Genomic DNA, 21,157 nt, shown 5'->3' with positions numbered 1-21,157 from the left:
TCTCTCTTTCTGAAAGAACATTATGAAATTCTTCTAGCTAGGGCATTCTTTTAAAGACAACACAAAATTGTGATTTACCATATTGTCCATTAAGTCTAACCTTCCCTTCTTGGGTTTTAGCCTGGGCCTTGGTAGTATACACCCCCGAACCCAAATCACTCTTGACGTTTGAGTGATAAAGTGATAAATATGTAGTTGTGCCAGAAAAATGGAGGATCCGAACACTACATAAATGGAGTTGTGCTATATGCAATCGTTCTATCAATTTTGATCAGATAGACGAGTTTTTTATTTATTTTTTTTGCTCCAAGAAAAAATTTTCCCCTTAATTTGTGCAAGGCATAGATGGCCTGCACTGTCTCCAGGTCACACAAATAAAGACGAGGTTGCTGCATGCACGCAAACTAGAATTTTGAAGTCCAAAAGTTTTTCGACACTCAAGAAAGAAAGGGATTTCAGCTCCCAGGGTCTTCATGCTTTCAAAGTTTTCCCACCGGCATTATTGGAGACAAAACATGTTTATGAACAATTCTGTACTGTACCGAAAACAAGTCCGCAAGCTGTTACGGAACCAGTGTGTTGACGACATCCACAAAGTTGAACAATCATAATTCACCATGATTTGCTGATCGAAGGAACTGTCTAATCAGGGACAAAAATGAAAAAAACAATTGCATTCCCTAAGCTGGTGTACAAACCTCTGCTTCACAAGCCTACCGTTGTATTTACATTTTGTTGGTATTTGAACGAATACGTTTTCAAAACAAATGTATCATTCTAACACATTAGAGCATCTTCCAGATCCAATTTACAAACTTAGCACCATCCTTAGAGCATCATACGCAGACAATTGATTTTTTGGATAATAAATACTAGACGGGCATCACGACCTCCTACCCGGTCTCCAATGTACGACAAATTCACCACCTAAACCCATTCTTGTTTTGACGAGTTCAATAAATTATGAAGCATATAGAGAAACAAAGACGAACATGTAGTGATGTTTCATTGAATTTATTTAGTAATTTTTGTGTGTATTTGGTGCTCTAATTTGCAATAATTTCACATATTTTCCATTGTTGGAACTTGGAAACAATAAGATATCTTTGTATTAAGATTTTCAAAATAATTTGATTGAAGATCTTTTCAAAACTACGAATCAATTCAGAATATAAATCATCCACATAAAATTATTTTAGATAGCAATGTCCTCATGACGGGATGATCTTAATTTACAATATCAGAAAAATTAAAAATTAATACCTAATTTAAAAACATGACCAAGATTTAATACCCTAATGTGAACAAATATCAGCTCATGATAGATATCCTATTCATGTTCGCGTAATTGGCGTCGCCTCAAGAACAGAAGAAAATTCACCTCTAAATCAAAGGGGAACCTGTAAAATCCATCACAGGTAAGCTAAAATTAACGATAAAAAGTGCATCCTAGTAGAAATATCTGTATATAGAGACAACATACCCAACAAATGCAGTTGAGATAACCATAGATCCGATAATCAAACAAGTAAACAGAATCTCATAGCTTCATTCTTAGAATCCATATACAGATGTTGCGATATCTACCGAAGACTAAGAGGAAAATCAAGCCTCGGAATATCAAAAGCATGAGAGGAGAGATCATTGTACTATCCATTGAGTGGTAATTTCTGTTAATCTTCCAGGTTATGTGAAAAGATTCCCATACAAACCCAAAATTACACTCATAACAATCCATTTCCTATCAAATCTTAGAGATCTTTCTTTTAACACCGCCGGCCTCAGTAGTCTCTCTTGATTTTCTCTCTTTCATCAATAGCATCGATTGAGATTCTAGGAACTAGGGCTTTCTTTATGACAACACAAGAATGGGATTTTACCAAAATGTCCTTTAACTGTAACCTTCATTGGGTTTTTAGCCTGAGCCATAAGTTACACACCTAGTTGACGATTTTTGAGTTGTAAGTCTGCTGAGGTGAATGGGAATTACTACCGAAAAAGAACACTAAAAATGCCGCACATGCAATGGGTTTATCATATTTTTTTTGGTCACATGGAGTCTTGTTAATGTTACCCTTAATTGTGCAATGGGTGGATGGACTGGGAATATCCAGGTGTCACGCAAAGAAAAGGATGTCGTTTGACATGTAGAATTTTGTAATCCAAAAGGTCTACCCATTCTTTCAGTAGAAAAAACCTCTGAGTTTTTTCCAAAGACTCCATTATTACAAATTTCACCTATCATCACTCTTGATTGTACTCTTTCTTGGTATTAAAAAACATGTTTATGAACATTAGTGTACGAAAAACAATCTTGCACTATTTGTGCAAAACTAAGGATTCCAAAAGAAATCCAAACTCATATATGTCGAATTGTTATAACTTGGTTGATTCCCTTACAGTTCCGAGCTCATTCCTTAATGTTTTCTAAGCCTTAATTTTGAGAAATGAAAAGTTCTCGAGAGACTCAACTACAATGAGTCTAACTAGTCTATCGAGCTATCGATAATGTAGAAGTCTTCTTCGATGGTAAATAAATCGAATTGCAGCTAGTCATCAAAGTAAATGTGCAGCCTAAAAGAAACAAGTACGTTGTAGGTAGAAGCAGCCATTTAGTTCTAAAAAAGAAACAATACACTCCATCTACTCCTTGTTAACGCAAGATACAGTTGGTGTGACATAGAGTCATCTTGATATCTATAATTGTATTGTATCTTAGTATATCTTATTATTAACTTGCCTGAAGGGCAACCTGTATACTCCTTGATTAATATAAATACATATCTCAAACCCTATTTAGGGTTAAGAGAGTTCATAACCTTTCATGGTATAGAGCCATTAGGGCCGTCTACCTCTTTTTTTTCTCTTCACAACCCTAGCAACCATGTCTACAGATCCATCTACAACTTCTTTCGTCATATCTTCTTCTGTGTCTACAACAACAACTTCTCCTCTCAAGCTTAAAACTTCCTACATCTCCTTCAAACTTGATGAAACCAATTACATTCAATGGCGTCGTCAAGTACATCCCATCATACGCTTCCATGATATCTATAGTCATGTGGATCCTGACGTTGAATCTTCGTCTCCTTTTCTTCCTGGTTCATCTGCTGAAGCACCTCTTCCAAACCCTAATTATGCTCCCTGGTTTCAAATTGATACGTCTCTCCTTAGATGGATTCAACCTACCCTCACTTAATCAGTTTTTGCGGATATCCCTGATTTTACTTCTGCTCGTGAACTCTGGCAATACTTAGCCAATACTTATGCCGCTCCAACTGCTGCTGGTTCTCTTCAACTTCGTCACCAGCTGCAAACACTTCAGAGAGAAAATCTTTCCATCTCTGCGTACCTTGCCAAAATAACTTCCATAAGAGACTCTCTTTTAACCTCATCGTCTCCCTTAAGTGATGTTGAACTTGTTCTCAATACCCTTAGAGGTCTAGGACGAGGAAATACTTCCTATAGAGGAGGTCGTGGTGGTAACAATGGTTCTTTTCGTGGTAATCGTGGTGGAGGCCGTGGCAATGATGGTCGTGGACGTGGCACTCAATTTTACTCCTTTGGGAACCAGTCTACACCGCAACCTCAATGCATCCTTGGTGCTCCTCCATCAAGCTTTCCTGGAAGCAAACCACCACCTTGTCAGATTTGTGATTCCAGAAGTCATCAAGATTTGCAATGCCCCAACAGATTCAATAACTCTTATCAGCCTCGTGATCTTCCTCAGTCGTTTGCTGCAATGCAACTTCAAGCTATGCCTTTTGATCAACATTGGTATGCTGATACGGGTGCTACAAATCACATAACGGCTGATCCAAACATGCTTACTGCGTCGACTGCTTACTCTGGTTCCAATCATGTTGTGGTTGGTAATGGTAATCTTCTACCCATTACTTCTACTGGCAATGCTTTAATCACAACACCACATGGTTCCATCTCATTGGATCAAGTTTTCCATGTGTCGTTGATTACAAAAAATATTATTTCTGTTTCACAGTTAACTTGAGATTATAATATTTATGTGTGTTTTGATCGATCCGGTTTTTTTGTTAAGGATCGACAAACGGGGAAACTCCTACTCAGCGGACCCAGTAATGGTGGTCTCTACTCCATTCGTCCTATCACTTCTCATACACCTTCTCCTTCAGTTGCTGCTCACAGTCATGTTGCAACTCTTTTCTCTTCTCAGTTGTGGAATATGTGTCTTGGTCATCTACACAATCGAAGTCTCTCCAGTTTAGCTTCTCAGAAGTTAGTTTCAGTACCTTCAATAATACGGCACACTTTATGTAATAGTCGTGCTTGTGCTAAGCATCATAGACTACCTTTTTCTTTATCAAATTCAGTGAGTGATAGTATACTTTTTAAGGTACATAATGACTTATGGGGTCCTTCTCCAGTTTTCTCTAATTCTGGATTTCGATATTTTTTTCTTATTGTGGATGATTTTTCAAGAGTTACATGGATATATTTTTTGCATAATAAGACGCAAGTTTTCAACTGTGCTAAGCTTTTTAAGGATCAAATTGAGAATTGTTTTTCAACTACTCTGAAGATTTTCCAGAGTGATGGTGGTGGAGAATATATTTCTCATCCCTTGCGTGAGTTTTTTTCTTATCATGGTGTTTTACATCAATTTTCTTGCCCTCACACTCCACAACAAAATGGTGTGTCTGAGCGCAAAATTCGTCACATAGCTGAAACATGCCTAACTATACTTCATCACATCCATATGCCTAAGTCTTATTGGACAGAGGCTTTTGTAACAACAGTTTATCTCATTAATCGTATTCCCACTCCTGTTCTTGGTGGTTATTCACCATATTTTAAGTTGTATAATCAGCAGCTTGACTACAACTTTCTTCGTGTCTTTGGTTGTTTATGTTACCCTCATCTGGTTACATACAACAAAAACAAAATGGAGTACAAAACCAAACCGTGTGTTTTTATTGGTTACTCAGACCAACACAAGGGTTATAAGTGTTTTGATTTGAGTAGTAAACGTATCTATATCTCTCGACATGTTCTTTTTGATGAGTCTTCTTTCCCTTTCTCTATTACCAATCCTTGTGCTCCTCCAGAAACTACATCTTTTTTACCTAGTTGGTTTGTTTTTCCATTAGTCACACCTTCTGTTTTACCTCCATCTCCAGGTCCTGTAACACCAGCTCCATCAATTTCTACTTCAAGCTTCTCCAACACTTCTTTATCCTCCGACACTGACTCTTTACCGCCACCTCATTCTCCAGCAGTTATCTCTCATGCATCTCCAGTTTCTTCAACTGCGTCTTTATATCCAGTTTTATCTCATCACATCGATTCTGTTACTTCACCTGCTTCTCCTTCTTCACAGGGTCCTGCTTTTCATCCCATGGATACTCGTTTACGTGATGGAATTCGTAAATCCCTTGTTAAAATGAATCTACTTGCTGTTACAAAGCATCCTATTGTTTCATGTTTTCTTTCTAAGATGAAGGACTCTTTTGTTGAACCTAAGTCTTTCAGTGAAGCTTGTAAGATTCCACAATGGCAAACTTCTATGAAAGATGAACACCATGCTATATAACTTAATGGCACCTGGTCATATGTTCCACGTGAACCTCATATGAATGTTATCGGCTGCAAATGGGTGTATCGGATTTAGCGTAAATCAAATGGTACCATTGATCATTACAAGTCTTGTTTAGTTGCAAAGGGGTATACTCAATAATTTGGCATTGATTATGAAGAAACCTTCAGTCAGGTTATTAATCCTGTTACTATTCAGTTGGTTTTAAGTAAATATGTCTCTTGTTCTTGGCTTATTCGTCAGTTAGATGTTAAAAATGCATTTTTGCATGGTTTCTTGGATCAAGAGGTCTACATTTCTCAGCCTCCGAGGTTTGTCGACAAAAGATATCCCAATCATCTTTGCAAGTTGAATAAAGCTATATATGGGCTGAAACAAGCTCCTAGGGCTTGGTTTCAACGGTTCACTTGTTATCTCTCTGAATTGGGTTTTGTTGCTTCCAAGTCAGATGCTTCTCTGTTTGTTCGCAAATCTTCCACCGGTGTTTTGTTACTTCTTTTAAATGTGGATGATATTATTGTTACAGGGTCTGACTCGCACTATTTTCTCCTCTGCTGATGGCTCTCAAGCAACATTTTTCTATGATAGATTTGGGTGATCTACATTTTTTCCTTGGCATTGAAGCACACAGGTCTTCTTCTGGTCTTCATTTATCTAAAACGCGTTATACTCTTGATATTCTTCAGTGTGTTGATTTGTTGACTGCGAAACCATTTTCTACTCCTATTACTGCGGGTGCAAAATTGTCAGCTCATGATGTTACCTTATTTCCAGATGCTACTCTATATCGCAGTTTAGTAGGTGCATTACAATACTTAACAATAACTAGGCCAGATATCACTTATGCTATCAATCAGGTTTGTAAGTTTATGCATGCTCCTACTGACATTCATTTTCTTGGGGTGAAAAGGATTCTTCGTTATCTTAAAGGCACGCTAGGCAGGGGTTTATTCTTTAAGCCATCTTCCTCCCTTCAAGAATCTGGCAGCTCTTCTCATACAGTCTATGCGTACAGTGATACTGATTGGGCCGGTAACCCCGATGATCATCGTTCCATAGCTGGAACTTGTGTTTTTGTTGGTCCTAATTTAATCTCTTGGTCTTTCAAGAAACATCCTACGGTTTCTCGTTCTAGTACAGAGGCCGATTACCGTGCCTTAGCTCTTGCTGCCGCTGAAGTTATTTGGATATCGTATCTCTTGAATGGTTTTGGTTTATACATCAAGCAACCACCTATTCCATTCTGTGATAATATCAGTGCTACATACATCGCTTATAATCTTGTCATGCATTCTCGTGCTAAGCATATTGATATTGACTATCATTTTGTTCGAGAACGTGTTGTACGTGGCTCTTTACTTGTTCGTTACATGCCTACTCAACATCCACTTGCAGACCTGTTTACTAAAAGACTTCTCAAGCCAAGGTTTCACTATCTGTCGTCCAAGCTTTCACTTCCGGATTCTCCACGTTCATCTTGGGGTGGGGGGGGGGGGGGGGGGGGGGGGGTGTTCACGCAAGACACGGTTGGTGTGACATAGGGTCATATTGATATCTATAGATTGTATTGTATCTTAGTATATATTATTGTTAACTTGCCTGAAGGGCAACCTGTGTACTCCTTGATTAATACAAATACATATCTCAAACCCTATTTATGGTTAAGAGAGTTCATCACCTCTCACTCCTTATTTTCCAAGGTGGCTAATACACTATTCTCTACTCTATTTTTGAAAAGGTTCATAATTATTTTCATCGAACCATTTAAATTACAAAAAAAGTGTCATGGAAATGCAAAGAGTGAAAGTTGAGGCTTTGATCGGGCCTAACTAATCCCACTGTGGGATTTAGTGAACTGAAATACTAGTATGTTTGAGCCATTTGTTGTAATAATTTCACATATTTTCCATGGTCGGAAGAGAAAGGTATTATCATATTTGATATAAATTAATTCAGATATGTATCATATTCATCAAAATAGAGTAGTACATTTTCAGATAGCAATTTCCTCAGATATGAGATTTTATAGAGAAGAACAAAAACTGAACCTAATGTAAATAGTGATGTGATTCTTGTTAGACAATCTTGATTTATAATGTAAAAAGATTTATGTAAACATTGATATTTTCTGTAATGGATCTCCTCAGCCCTAGCCCCTGATCTGCCTCCTTCTCATATATCATATATGACAGCTTTTCCACCCCAACATTTCAAGCAGTTGTGCTTCAAATTTATTGGGAACCTGTAGCATTCATGAAAACTGAACTCAAATTAACACATTCAAAAAGTGTATAACAGAAAAATACAAATCTGTAAGAGAGAAACATACTTCTTCAAATGCAATTGAGGGAAACAAATGTTTCATACGTCGAAACACTAGTTGAAATCACAAGTCAGAGGTTTCTGGAGATTTTGGGGTGATGATAACCCAAAACCACATATGAAAACACTGGGAGGAGAAATCATTGTGCAATTGATTTTATGGTGTGATCTCCACCATTGTATGTGTAAGGCTTCCCATTCAAACCAAATTTACTTTCATAACAACAACAACCTATTGTTGGTCATCAGATCTTCAAGATTTTTGCAAGGTACTTCTTTGTCCAACACCGACGGCTTCACTGGTCTCTCTCCACTTCCACTATCTCCCTTTTCTCTCTTTCTTGTTTCTAGGGTTTTCTTTTCTTTTTTATATAAATAACATAAAATTATGATTTAAATCTGACCATTTTTTATTTTATTTTTGAGATTTAGACACTAAAACAATTCAACACGGCTAATTACTTTTGAGATATAAATCTGTGGATGTCATCTTGCATCAAGAATTCTTGAAGTGAAAACTGAAAGGTTTTCTACTCTCTCAATAGAGAGAAAATTAAGCTAGATTTCAGTTATCCTAATTATTGGATATAAGGCTCTGTAGGATTAGCAAGAGGCTTGTGAGTAATTTGTAAAGATGGTTTTCATGTAGAAATTATTCAAGAAGCTACAAAAATTTGTTTCCTTTTTGCTGCATACCGATGCCTTTGTAGGTCATTGGATCTGAAAATGCATGTATGGGGTTGTTAAAGTTAATGAAAAGTTAACGCAGTGGTCTGTTATTCAGAAATTAATTAACTCATTCTTATTCTGTGCGTTGGATTTTACATGGCGAATTAAACATCACTTTATCTGCTTCACAGAAATTAGGAGGTTCCAGTTCTCATTCTAGGAAATTAGAGTCATGTTGGCTCTAGGATATTTTAACATGTTACATCTACTTGATGATTACCAAAATTTCTCTGGTCAAAGTATTAATAAAGCTAAGAGCAAATGTTTTATTGATGGCTGTTCTAATGCCAGAAAAGCTCAGATTGCAAACATGTTACAGATGGATTTCACATCATTCCCAAATAAATATTTGGGAGTCACTATTCATCCGGCGAGAGTCAAAACTGTACATTATGGCCAATGGCTGAAAAGATGCAAGAATATTTGGCAGTCTGGAATGGGACAACATTCCTATAAACAATATGGCTGTATATAAATGGCCATCTTCAATTATTAAGGAATGTGAAAAAGTTCTGAGGAATTTTCTATGGTCAGGAGATACAGAAGTAAAGAAATCTAAGACTATTTCTTGGAGAAGGGTTTGTACACCTTTTGCTGAAGGTGGCTTGGGAATTAGAAGATTATCAGATGTTAATAAAGCATTACTAATGAAAATGATGTGGAAGCTCACTAGCTCTAAGGAAGATTGGTCTTTATTTCTTGCAGCCAAGTTTAAAAACAAAAATGGACAATGGTCTGAGCAGTGGAAACTTTCTTCTGTGTGGCCTGAATTAAAATGGGCTTGACAATCTCTTAAGAGTGATGCTAGATGGATTATAGGCAATGGAGAATACATTTCAGTTTGGTTTGATCTCTGGAATGGTGAAGATCCTATAATTGATAGAAGAGGTTTTACTGAATATGTAAATTCCAATTTGCAGATGCAGGTTAAAGACTTAATACAGGATAATGAATGGATTATTCCCATTGAATTACAAAATTTTATTCACTATCCATTGCCAACTATAACTGGTACTCAAGATGAAATGGTTTGGAGTGGTGATATGAAGGGAAGGTTCTCTACTTCAGCAGCAGTTAACAAAGTAAGACATAGGGAATCAATACTCCATTGGCCTTCTTATATATGGAAACCTTTCATTCATCCTGGTATTTCAAGTAACATCTGGAAAATACAACAAGCAGTGTTTGTTGATGATCAGCTAAAAACTCAACAGGGTTATTCAATGGTATCTATGTGTTGTATTTGCAAACAATATCAAGACAACATGCTTCATCTCTTGTGGTCCCGCAGTATCAGTATGAAAATCTGTCAATAGCTAGGTAACATCTTTCACTTCTTCATTCCTTTCTCTTTTGATGATGTGATTCATTGTGCAAATAATCATAGTTCTATAGTTAAACAAATATGGTTTACAACAGCTTTTGCTACTATGAGAGAACTATGGTTACTTAAGAATAGAACCTTTTTTGATAATGCTATGCCAAATGAGAATGCATTTAAGAGTAAAATCTTAAGCTTAGTTCATTATGGAGGTTATAGAATGAAAGCTACAAGATGGAATCATGACTATGATTCTCACATTCTTGAATTCTTTAAGTTAGGAAACAGGGGAATTAAATTCACAATAATTAGAGAATGTGTCTGGTTGTTACCTCCAAGAGGAGTTATATTGTTTTGCTGTAATGGAACTGTGTTAGGGGATATAGGTTTGGAAGGATTTCGTATTATTGCCAGAGATCATCCTGGCACTGTTATTGGAACCATTTCAGGAGGTCTGGGGATTGCTTCTAGTTATATAGATAAATCTTTCTCGGTAATATGGGCTATTGAATGGTCAAATAAACTGCAATGTGACAATATTATCATCAGGGTTCATGGTACAATTCCATGGTGCTTCAAGACTAGATGGATCAAGGCTAAAAGCATACTAAGTCAACTTTGCTATGAACATTGTTATAAGGAGACTAACTTTTCATCTAACAGCTTATCCAAGAAGGGAGCTCATATGCAGATGGGACAAGTTGAACATCATGTTGGAAGACCAGCTCATTTGGTCACAAAAGAGATGCCCAATAGAAAGTATTACATAATTTGTTAGTTGTTTCAATTTTGTTTTCTTTTTGTAATTTTGCTTTTCCTCTTTTGTTGTAAAACTCTTTAGTTTCTTGGTTTAATAAAAAATTGGAGATTCAGCAAAAGAAAAAAAAAAAAAAAAAAGGAGATTTTAACATGCATTTTATGGGTCTAGGGATCCATCTACTTGGTCAAATAATAGGAAGGGAAAGCTTTAATAAGAGCTAGGTTGAGATAAAGGTTTAGCCAATGATTAGTGGAATCAATATTTTCCTTCTGCACAATTGCATCCAATTCCATATCAAATTTACAAACTCGTAACATCAGTTAACTTAACACCTAATTGATTTTCTACTTGAGATCAACTTAACACCTAATAGCATTTCCTTCAACTTAGTTATAAGAGTAAAGTTCGAACTGTAGTTTACATTAAAAATTGATTATTATCTTTATAAGTGCGGACTGGTAAACTGGAATCGGAAGAAGGAAGCAATTTACGAAACATCATAATTCATAAATATAGTCGAGTGCAACTGAGACTAATTATTATTTGTGTCAGGGATGGATTTCAATGTATGCAGCTCACACAAAGACGAGATTGTTATTTGACATCTATAATTTTGCAATACCAGTTCTACTCTCTCAATGGACAAGTCAGATAGCAACTCTTTAGAGTCTCTAGACATTCAAAGTTCTTCCATCATCAACCATGAGCCATTTAAGCTGTGTATGTTGCAATAATCTCATATATTTTCCGCTGTTGCAAATTATGATGAGCTTTTGTAGTTACAATTTGAATAAAGAATTTTTCAAAAATCAAAAGATAAATCATCTTCAACAAATCAATAGAGAGAGTCATTTACTCATAAACATGCAGATATTCCTTGAGAAGATCTTGTGGGTTTACAGTATCATTAGATTTGTTCAGGAGATTTCCCACTCTTGTGTAACTACAAACCAACGGTTGATGAGAAGGACCAGTAGTTTTAATAGATTTACGATGAGATTTTCTCAGGTTGCGAAAGCCACGTGGAAGCTATGGTTCGCCTTTTCACTGTCAGGGTTTCTTCGAATCCTTCGAACTGCAGCTTTGATGCTAGTGTAGCTAGACAATTAGCGTGCTTGTTGATATTACCACCGATGTGTGTGATGGTTGCATCAGGGAAGTAGTTTAGCAGTTTTTGTGCTTCAGCTCTGTATGGCGCCAGGGTATGAGTTGCATTTGAGCAAGAACAACACAGGGTATGAGTTGCTGCTGTCGAGATATGCAGGGGTTGCACTGCAAGAATGGTTGCAGTCTCAGATGGTGCTGGTACTTAGAATTACAGGTGGTATTGAGCTATTGTTGGTGGTTGTAGCTCATGACAGTGAGGCATGAGGTGAGTAACAGAGCAAAATGTGCAATTGGTGTTGAATGAGCAGATGGGTTCTTGAGTTGGTAGGTGGTTTGCAGCGGAGTGATGCCGTGGTGAGATGAACTAACAAGAGATGAGGGAAAGCTGTAATTGCAGGGTTGTAACTGAAGCTGAAGGCGGGAAATGATGAGATTACAAGGCTGTAGAAGGTAGTGAAGGATGTTGAAGGTAGTGAATTTGATGTGGTGATAGTTGGTTGAGGTGTTGCAGCTAGTAGAGATTGAAGACTGTATGTTTTTTCCATTCTAGAAGTTGCTTCTCTTGAGCTTTGTTCGGGCGCAATACAAGGATGATATGTATCCCACTTGAAGTGTCCAAGGTAAAGAAATACTAAAACTGTGTTGATACTTTTTTTTTTCAAAGTCTGTCTTCATGACCAGTCAACTAGTGAAAAACAACGATTATATTTTGTTGTAGTTGAAATTTTGTTGTTTAGACTGTATGGCTTGTGCAAGAATAACAATACTGTTTTAGAGGAGATTTCTAAGTAAATGAGATATAACATTTCAGACACTAAGTGTAAATTGTTATAAATTCACATTAGACATTTGATGCCAAACTGACTAGAAAGGACACCTTTGTCTTGTTCTTGCTTGATTGGAATGTCTGGAGATCAGGCTGGTAGATTAATAAGATTTCGTTGGTGTCTAGGATACAGGGCTGGTATAGCAGGTGTTTTTGTTGAAGCTGGTTTGCAGTGGAGATTATGTTATTGTTGAAGCTGGTTTGCAGGTGTTTTTGTGGCTGTGGCAGAGTACCGTTGGCAATGGATGTGAAAGAAATACAGTTAAGAGCATGACAAGGAGTTGTTGCTGCTAAAGTTGGCAGCTTTGTGCGATAAACTGGTGGTAATGAGAGGGCTCTCAACTGTAGAATCAGTTGGAGAGCAGTAGCAGTTGGTGGCAGCTGAGCTGCAAATGGTTTATGGAAATCTAAAATGGCAGCTCAGCTTAGTTGAATTTCTGGTGTAAATCTGAAATTGGGTTTTACATGGATTGATTTTGAATTGAAGGAGATTGGGCCAACTAATGGAACTGTGAATGGTGATATGTACAAATTTTTCCCGTGACATGATTCCCACGTAATCAGTCCACATGGCATATCCGAGCCCACGTAAGCAATCCACATGGCATATCCGAGCCCACGTGTACAGTTTTCATGTTGATTTAACTGATTTAAATCAATGATATAACATTAAATCAGTGATACAAAGGACTTTTAGGTCTTTTTAGTTACACCGAACGGTGCTAACTTTCCATCCATCACTTTTGGTCAAAACTTGCCTAGTCTAGCAATAAATAAAAAAAGTGGCCTAGATTTGAAAAGCACCAAAAAAACAGGCCTATTTTTGTAAAAATCCCAATAATTTTTCAAATAACAATATCCTCTTAAGCATACAAATATTCCTTTGAGAAGATCTTGATTCATTATAAAACACATCGTCGAGACTCTCCCCATTTGAGATCCATTATACTATTATACAATTTATTGGGCTTGAAATGATCAAATCTGAATCCTTTTTCTCCGTGATTCATATACCAAAGCATATTCCACTCTATCTGGTATTATGTTGTCTGGTACGGCAGTATCTACAACGGAAGCTGTAAAATCCACAAGTGAGCTTTTAACTTAACTTTGAAAAATAAATTTTAAAGAAAAAAAGAAATCAAATAAGTACAGAAATAAGTAACATACGAGAAAACAATATCTCATTAGGTTCCATGACAATAAGAGACTGAACCGGGGAGGTGGAAATATGAGTAGAATCCATCAAATTAAAACCATGAGAGGATAAATCATACTGCTTTGTGGTGGTTTTTGTGATCTCCAGGCTATGTGAAATCCAATTCTAACGATCAGATCTTTGATATTTCTATGAGGCGAGATTTTTTTTTTTTTTTTTCTTCTGTAAGTTTCTTCCTTGTTTATACAGGAGCAGATCAGAAATCTTGGGTTTTATGTGTATACACGGCGGCCTCGCTGTTCTCTCTTCTCCACTTCCACTCATAATATAGCAGCTGAATTCTAGGGTTTTATCTTTATAGATATCACAAGAATGTGAATTACCAAAATCTCCTCCAAATCATACATTTTTCTTGGGCTGTAGCATGTGCTTTGGATTACTCACCCGAAGGTAACTGATGTTCTTTAGAGATAAATCTGTTGTTGACGAGGGTGAGTGCAAATTTACTAAGGTGCAATTGAACTTTTTTACTATTTTTGAAGAGAAAGTGGTCAGGCCATAGGGAGTCTTGTTGGCTTTAGAAAGGTTTTCCCCCTTCAAATGTGCAAGGGATGGATTGCCTACAGTGTTTCCTCCACTACAAGAAAACATGCCCTCAGTGACGAAAATTTGAGCGACATATGATATTTCGTCGCCATATATAATAGACGGTGACCAATAAAATTTTTGTCGCAAATAATAGTTTCAGCGACATGGTTAGTACTTGAGAACAAACTTAACACCTAGGTGAGCAATGTTTGATCTGTAGGTTGCATTGATAATTGATTCTTAGCTAATAAATACTGAACGGCATCACCACCTCCTACCTGATTTCCAGTCTACAAGTTAAATTCACCACTTCAACCGTCAGATTCTTTTTTTTCACCCATTCAATAAATGATGAGGTATCTCAGTACACATAGAAAGAAAGACGAACATTAAGTGAGGTTTCATTGGATTTTATTAGTAACTTTTGTGCGTATAGGTGTTTAAGTTCGAGCCAGCTCTATTTTGCAATAATTTCACATTTTTTCCATGGTTGGAAACACTACGATTTTTTTCTTATTAAAAAATCGTAGTGAAACTAAAAGAAAGGATTTTATTCGATTAGAAAAAAGGTCTATTACAGCAGTACCCATTGGACTAGACTAGTGAAAGTCCATGTTTAAACGAGGAAATATCTAGCTAGTTCTTATGATTACAATCCAGACCTTTCAACACAGATAATACACGATATAAGTAATTAAACACTAGGAATTAAACATTGAACTCTGTCATCATACGACAGTTATTCAAAATATAAGAACGCAACACACTGAATGCTAGCCGTGGATAGACTATATATTTGGACGTGATATCCCTCCAGGCATGCATGAGGTACGGTAAGTCTTTGCTTACTTAGCAGCAACAACTGCAGTGCCAGATTTCTTGTTGCAGAACTGGATGCATGTATTGTTACAACGCTCCGCGGCTTCTTCTGTAAGTTCACTTACGCGGCCTATTTCCACTAAACAACTAGCAATAAATTGAAAGAAACATTCTGGCTATATTTACTGTAAGACAAGCTAGTAATTGATTACACGCAAACAAATGGGGTATCGTATTGTCTTACCGGCAGATTTGTGGAGAGCTATAATCTTACTGCACATGGAGGATACACATCCCAACTTGCAGAAATCACTGGTCCCATCTGTCATCTCTTCTGTGTTGGTTCGCCACCTGTTAGCGTCCAAAAAGACAAATGAATAATCGAATCAAATATATATAAAAAATCTTTATTTGGTTCAGAAAATTGCTTGTTTTTGGGGTAATTTTACATACCCTCCGGAGTGCAACCACAGCGAAATCCACAATAAATGGTACCGGGGTCCTTCGTGCAATGGTAAAAGCAAAGTCTTGCAAGTGGCGTCTCGCAGTTCCAGTGAATTGGTTTCGCTTCGACAGAAGTATACTGTGCCATGAAAAGTACCATTAGGAGTACACCGATCATCATAGTACTGAGAGCAGCAGGGGATTTGCCTTCCATCTTTTTGTATATTTTTTCCTTTTAGTAGTTTTAAATGTCTAGTATGATGACTGTTGATGATTCAAGGAAGAGGTGGGTGCCGGTGGCCTGCTTATTTATAGTATAGTAAACCCAAATTTTAGCACATGCAGACCGTGGAATGGTTGATATTTTAATTTTAGAACCACAAGTTTGTTCATTACTATTTAAAGAAGGTTTGTTCTCATTTAAGGTTATTTTTCATTGGAAATTAAGTGGTTACAATCGGATGAAATTTTGGCTTCCTTAATGCACCAGTGCCTTTGATATAACATCATTTCTTGTACAGATCCGATGAAAGACACTGCAGATCGTACAAGAAAAGCTTGTTAGCCATAATTTCTGTTTCTCAACCACCTCTCTCAGGTAATTTACATTGACCTGTGGTTGGTTTGTTCGATCACCAGTCTACTTATTCGAGGAGAAAGAGATTGATAGTACAGCTTATATAACAGTCAGGTAGGACGCCTGAGTGACCGGCAGCTGAAAGTACTAACCAACTAATAGTCTAGCTAACGACACACTAATTACGGATTAACAAATTTAATCTATTCCCCACACTGTATACCAAAAATATATATATATATATATATATTCCCCCCCCCCCCCCCCCCCCCCAAGTTGAGGGGTGGGCGTACCACTCTGAACTTGCCTCTAAGAAAAATAAATCGACAAGATATAGACTCCCTTAAAATGTCAGCAACCTGAAATCTGGTCGAAATTAATGATGAAATTAGCTTAATTGGATTTGCATTAGATCTAAAGAGTACATGTAATATGCGCATCTATGTTATCTCTGCATGATATTTTTCTTAATTAGACGAACCAAATTCATTAAGAGTCATATTATCACGAGCACGAGTTCATAACAACATAATAAGCTAGCACGAGTTCACAGGTAGAGTTCCTTTCTATCAATAGTAATCACTTTTACTATCACTCTCAGTAGGCGATTCAACCGAATTTATAAGACTTTATGTAGGAAATGGAATTAGATTGATGAAAGAGAAAAGAGTTACAGACATATGCTTTATAGATAAAGCATAAAAGACAGCTAAGAAAGACAGTTAAGACACAGCTGGACTAACTGAGAGACAATGACTAACAGACACATGTCACAGTATTACAGGACAGATAAACTAAATAAGAAACAGTCTCTAACACTCCCCCACAAAGGATGCACTACCAGTTAACAACAGGCTCACTGACATAGTACATCATCTCTCTAACACTCCCCCCACAAAGGATGCACTATCAGTTAACAACAGGCTCACTGACATAGTACATCATCTGACTCTACATTCTGAAGAACAACTCCTTAGGCAAATCTTTGGCAAACAAGTCAGCAATTTGATGCAAAGTAGGAACATATCTGACTTGAACAGAACCGTCACCCACCAGATCCCTAACAGTATGAAAATCCACTTCAATGTGCTTTGTTCTGTCATGGAAGATAGGAGTTGCAGCAAGACTACCAGCTCCAAGATTATACTGTATCAGGTGGAAGGATTATTGACCTGAAATCCCAATTCATTTAATACATAAGAGACCCATTGTACTTCAGTTGCAGTTACAGCTAATGCCTTGTATTCTGCCTCAGTGCTTGACCTAGATATGTTAGGCTGCTTTTTAGAAGACCAAGCAACCAAATTTGGATCCAGAAAAACACAGTTACTAATAGTAGACTTTCAGGTATCAGGACAGCCAACCCAGTCACTGTCACTATAAGTTGTAATAGTAGAGCAGTCTCCCTTAGTAAACTTAATAACAGACCCTGGAAAACCTTTCACATACCTCAAGATTCTCTTAGCCTGATGAAGATGAACATCTGTAGGTTGATGCATGAACTGTGAAACATAATTAACAACAAAACTTAAATCTGGTCTTGACATTGTCAGATATTGCAAGCCTGCCACTAAAGACCTATAAGTAGAAGTACTAGTAGCTAAATTATTAGAACCAGTCAATGTAATGGATATAATCCCACAATCCCCAACATGACTTGGTATGCACCTTCATACTCTTCAGATTCATCAATAAGAGTAGAGTCGTTTATCATATGACCAGTAGCTTCAGAATCTGGTATCCATATTGTATCAATAGGACTAACACTTCATTGACTACCAGCAGTAGAGAAAACATTTTGAGTAGCCATATTGTGTTTCTCAGTTAGATGTCAGAGATTGTTTGAAGTAACTGAAGCAGAAGATCCAACACCTGCAAAAGCTTTATGACTCGGACCTGTAGCCTTTCTTGGTGGAGATCTAGGAGGTCTTTCTACTGCAGCATATTTATATCTACATCGATTTGCAAAATGTCCTAGTTGGATACAAATCTGACAAGGAATAGAGTTATAGTCCAGTTGTTCCTTAATTGCTGGAATAAATTCCCCTTTCTTTAAAGTAAAACCAGATCCAGAATTTGTTCAACTAAATTTTGGAGGATAAGCGTTTAAAGTAGGTTTCTTGGAGCTAGAATCATACGATTTATACTTCTTGACAAAGAATGTTGAATTTGTTGGATCCTTGGCCAAGAATGAAGAGGATTCATCATCTTGATCTTTCATCGACTGCTCGTGAGTAACTAATCTAGACCGTAACTCAGAAAATAAAGGTGTGTTTCTCTATTTTGCATAGTAACCAAAAAATGAGAATATTCTCAGCCCAAACCAGAGAAAGCATACATGATAGGGTCGGAATCTGGTACCGGTTCACCAATTTCAGCTAAAGAATCAAAACCTGACTTTATTTGTTGTATAAAATCAAATATAGTACAATTACCTCGACGAATTGAATGCAGTTGAGATTTACAACATGTTCTTCCTGTCAAAGAACTGTCAGTAGCAAGAGAAGGAACGACAGTTACACTGGTGCAAGAACCGACGAAGTGATCTAGAGATCTTTAATCTGAAAACTTTGGATTTGCAACAGGAACGTTGTTATGAAGCAAGAATGGAGACTCGGAAGCTATAGATTCATCAACAAAGCCGAATAAGTTTGTACTAATCAAGATCGAAGATAATTGATATTTCCAAACCAGAAAATTGGATCCATCCAACTTTGTAGAAACAAAATTTGAAATATTACGAAAAGGTAAATGAAAAGACGAGGGTACCCAAATACACCACAATCTTTTATTTTGATCACAACCTATACAAGACCCACTGTGTATAAACCTCTTAGAGATACAATCACTCAAGGAATATTTCAACATAGTGTCCACTTGAAATAGGGTTAGTTCGGAAAGGCCTAACAATGTTGAGAATATCAAAGTCAAGTGGGGAAATCCAATACACTTTGTGTGATCGTCTATGGATATGAAATCGAGACAATACTACAACAAAGTGTTCACTTGATAATAGTAAAACCTTATAAGATCAATATCAAGTGCCTAGTTAACGTACAAGTGTATTTACTTTAATTATAATATAAAAACAATTATAATGCGGAAATAAAGTAAAGCACACACACCAGAATTTTGTTAACGAGGAAACCAAAAATGCAGAAAAACCTCGGGACCTAGGCCAGTTTTGAATACTCAGTTGAATTAAGACTCTACAAAAAGTAAACCTGCAACTTCGTGTAGACAATTCTAAGTAAACTAAAATCCTAGTTACTCAGCTTCAAAAATATTCTTGATTTGATAATATCTAGCAGAACCGAAGTTCTCAATATATATTTAACACCCAATATCCTAGCAGAACAGACGTTCTCTTTAGGACTAGATCTAGTATATCTTCTTAATGGTTCACAACAACTTCTTCTTCAAATCTTCAAAATCTTCAATCTTCGATTTAATCTTCAAAGTAATAATCTGCAAAAACAAACTTGATTCCTTATTGATTTGTCGCACAAAACGGAGTTTGTTTACAATGTAAAATCAATGAATCTATCTTACGGATCTAGAAAAATTTAGATCCGTAGAAACATTAAATCTTTGATCTAGTTTGAGTAAGGCTACAAAAGAATCGGTCAATTGTCCCTATACCGTCCTGGAACCGAACTGGTACCGGAGTAACCGGTACAAGGACCGGGAATGGATTTCAGAACCGGTATAAGGATAGGTACAGGGAACGGTTTTTAGCCTATTCCCGGCCTGTACCGGACTATAATTACCGGTGTATAATATCCGTAGATTTGTTAATTAGAAGTAATCGTGTCCATCGATTTTAGGTTTTGATACTCATCTTATCAATTGAGTGAGAGACTTTTCTTTTTTTTTTCCTCAAAACTTTAGAACAGAAAAGCCATTGTTCATCTTCTTCTTCTCCATCTCCGACTCTAACTCTCTATCAGATTCACCACCACTACCACCTTCTTCTTCACCATCACCACCACCACCATCATCAACATCTCCTTCTTCAGTTATTTTTTCAAAAACTTAAAGATCTTGATGAGATGTTAGAAACTGTGTTTAGGGATTTAATTTTTTTGGTAAAGGGCTTCCATTTCTTAATGTTGAGTTGTTGAATTAGGGTTTTCGAGTAGGGGTTTTTTTTTATTGATCTTTAATTGCTGAATTAGAATTTTGATTAGGGTTCCGATTTTTTGATGTTTAATTTCATCCATATTTGGGGTTTTACTAAGTGATCTTAATGGTATGGAGACGAAAGAAATCAAATCGGAGATTGCACAACTTGAGTTGGTTGTTATCAGTGAACAAATTATTGTTAGAGATTGCACAAATTGAGTTGGTTGTTAGAGTTGAACTGATGAATAGTTGAATAACCATGAGGTGTTTTCAATCCGATAACGGGGAGAAGAGAAATGATCTGATAACTGATAGGCGCATTTTTGTGTCTAATTTGTCCTCAATGTTTCGTATTGTTAGTACTCGATTTCGCATTTATTATGTTATTTTGTATGTTTGTAGGTATTTTTTGGAAATAAATATTGTTGGAAAATTCGGCTCGAAAAGTTGCTCGGGGCACCCCCGGAGAACATTTGCTATATGGACCCCCATTTTTGCTAAGTGTCACCCACGGCTATATGTATCCCATTTTTTTCCACATCACCCATTTTTCTCCACGACACCCATCTTCTTCATTTCGAATTTTGTTTTTGGCGGGAAGAAGCGTTTCTCTCCTGGAAGATTTTTCGATCAGATTTTGAATGGGTTATAGGTAGACTGAATCGCTGAAACTTCATGGGTGGACATGATATAGCATAAAAGGCTTGATATGGGTCTTTGGTTTGATTGAATTTGGCTAAATAATCCGTGAGAAGAAAACAGGGCAACACATACGCTGGAAGAAATATTCACGGGATTACAACGAGTT

General features: G+C 36.8%; 1 protein-coding gene across 1 annotated transcript; it reads left to right on the top strand.

The window, feature by feature from the left end:
- Window positions 1-6,129: 6,129 nt before the first annotated feature.
- LOC113274703 (uncharacterized mitochondrial protein AtMg00810-like) lies at window positions 6,130-7,113 on the top strand. The gene has a single exon (XM_026524093.1). It carries the CDS (start codon window positions 6,130-6,132, stop codon window positions 7,111-7,113), a length of 984 nt encoding a protein of 327 aa, XP_026379878.1.
- Window positions 7,114-21,157: the final 14,044 nt, after the last annotated feature.

This window comes from Papaver somniferum, chromosome 1, assembly GCF_003573695.1.
Source record: "Papaver somniferum cultivar HN1 chromosome 1, ASM357369v1, whole genome shotgun sequence".
In the NCBI taxonomy this organism is placed as follows: domain Eukaryota; kingdom Viridiplantae; phylum Streptophyta; class Magnoliopsida; order Ranunculales; family Papaveraceae; genus Papaver; species Papaver somniferum.
This window is presented reverse-complemented; position numbering and strand designations above follow the sequence as displayed.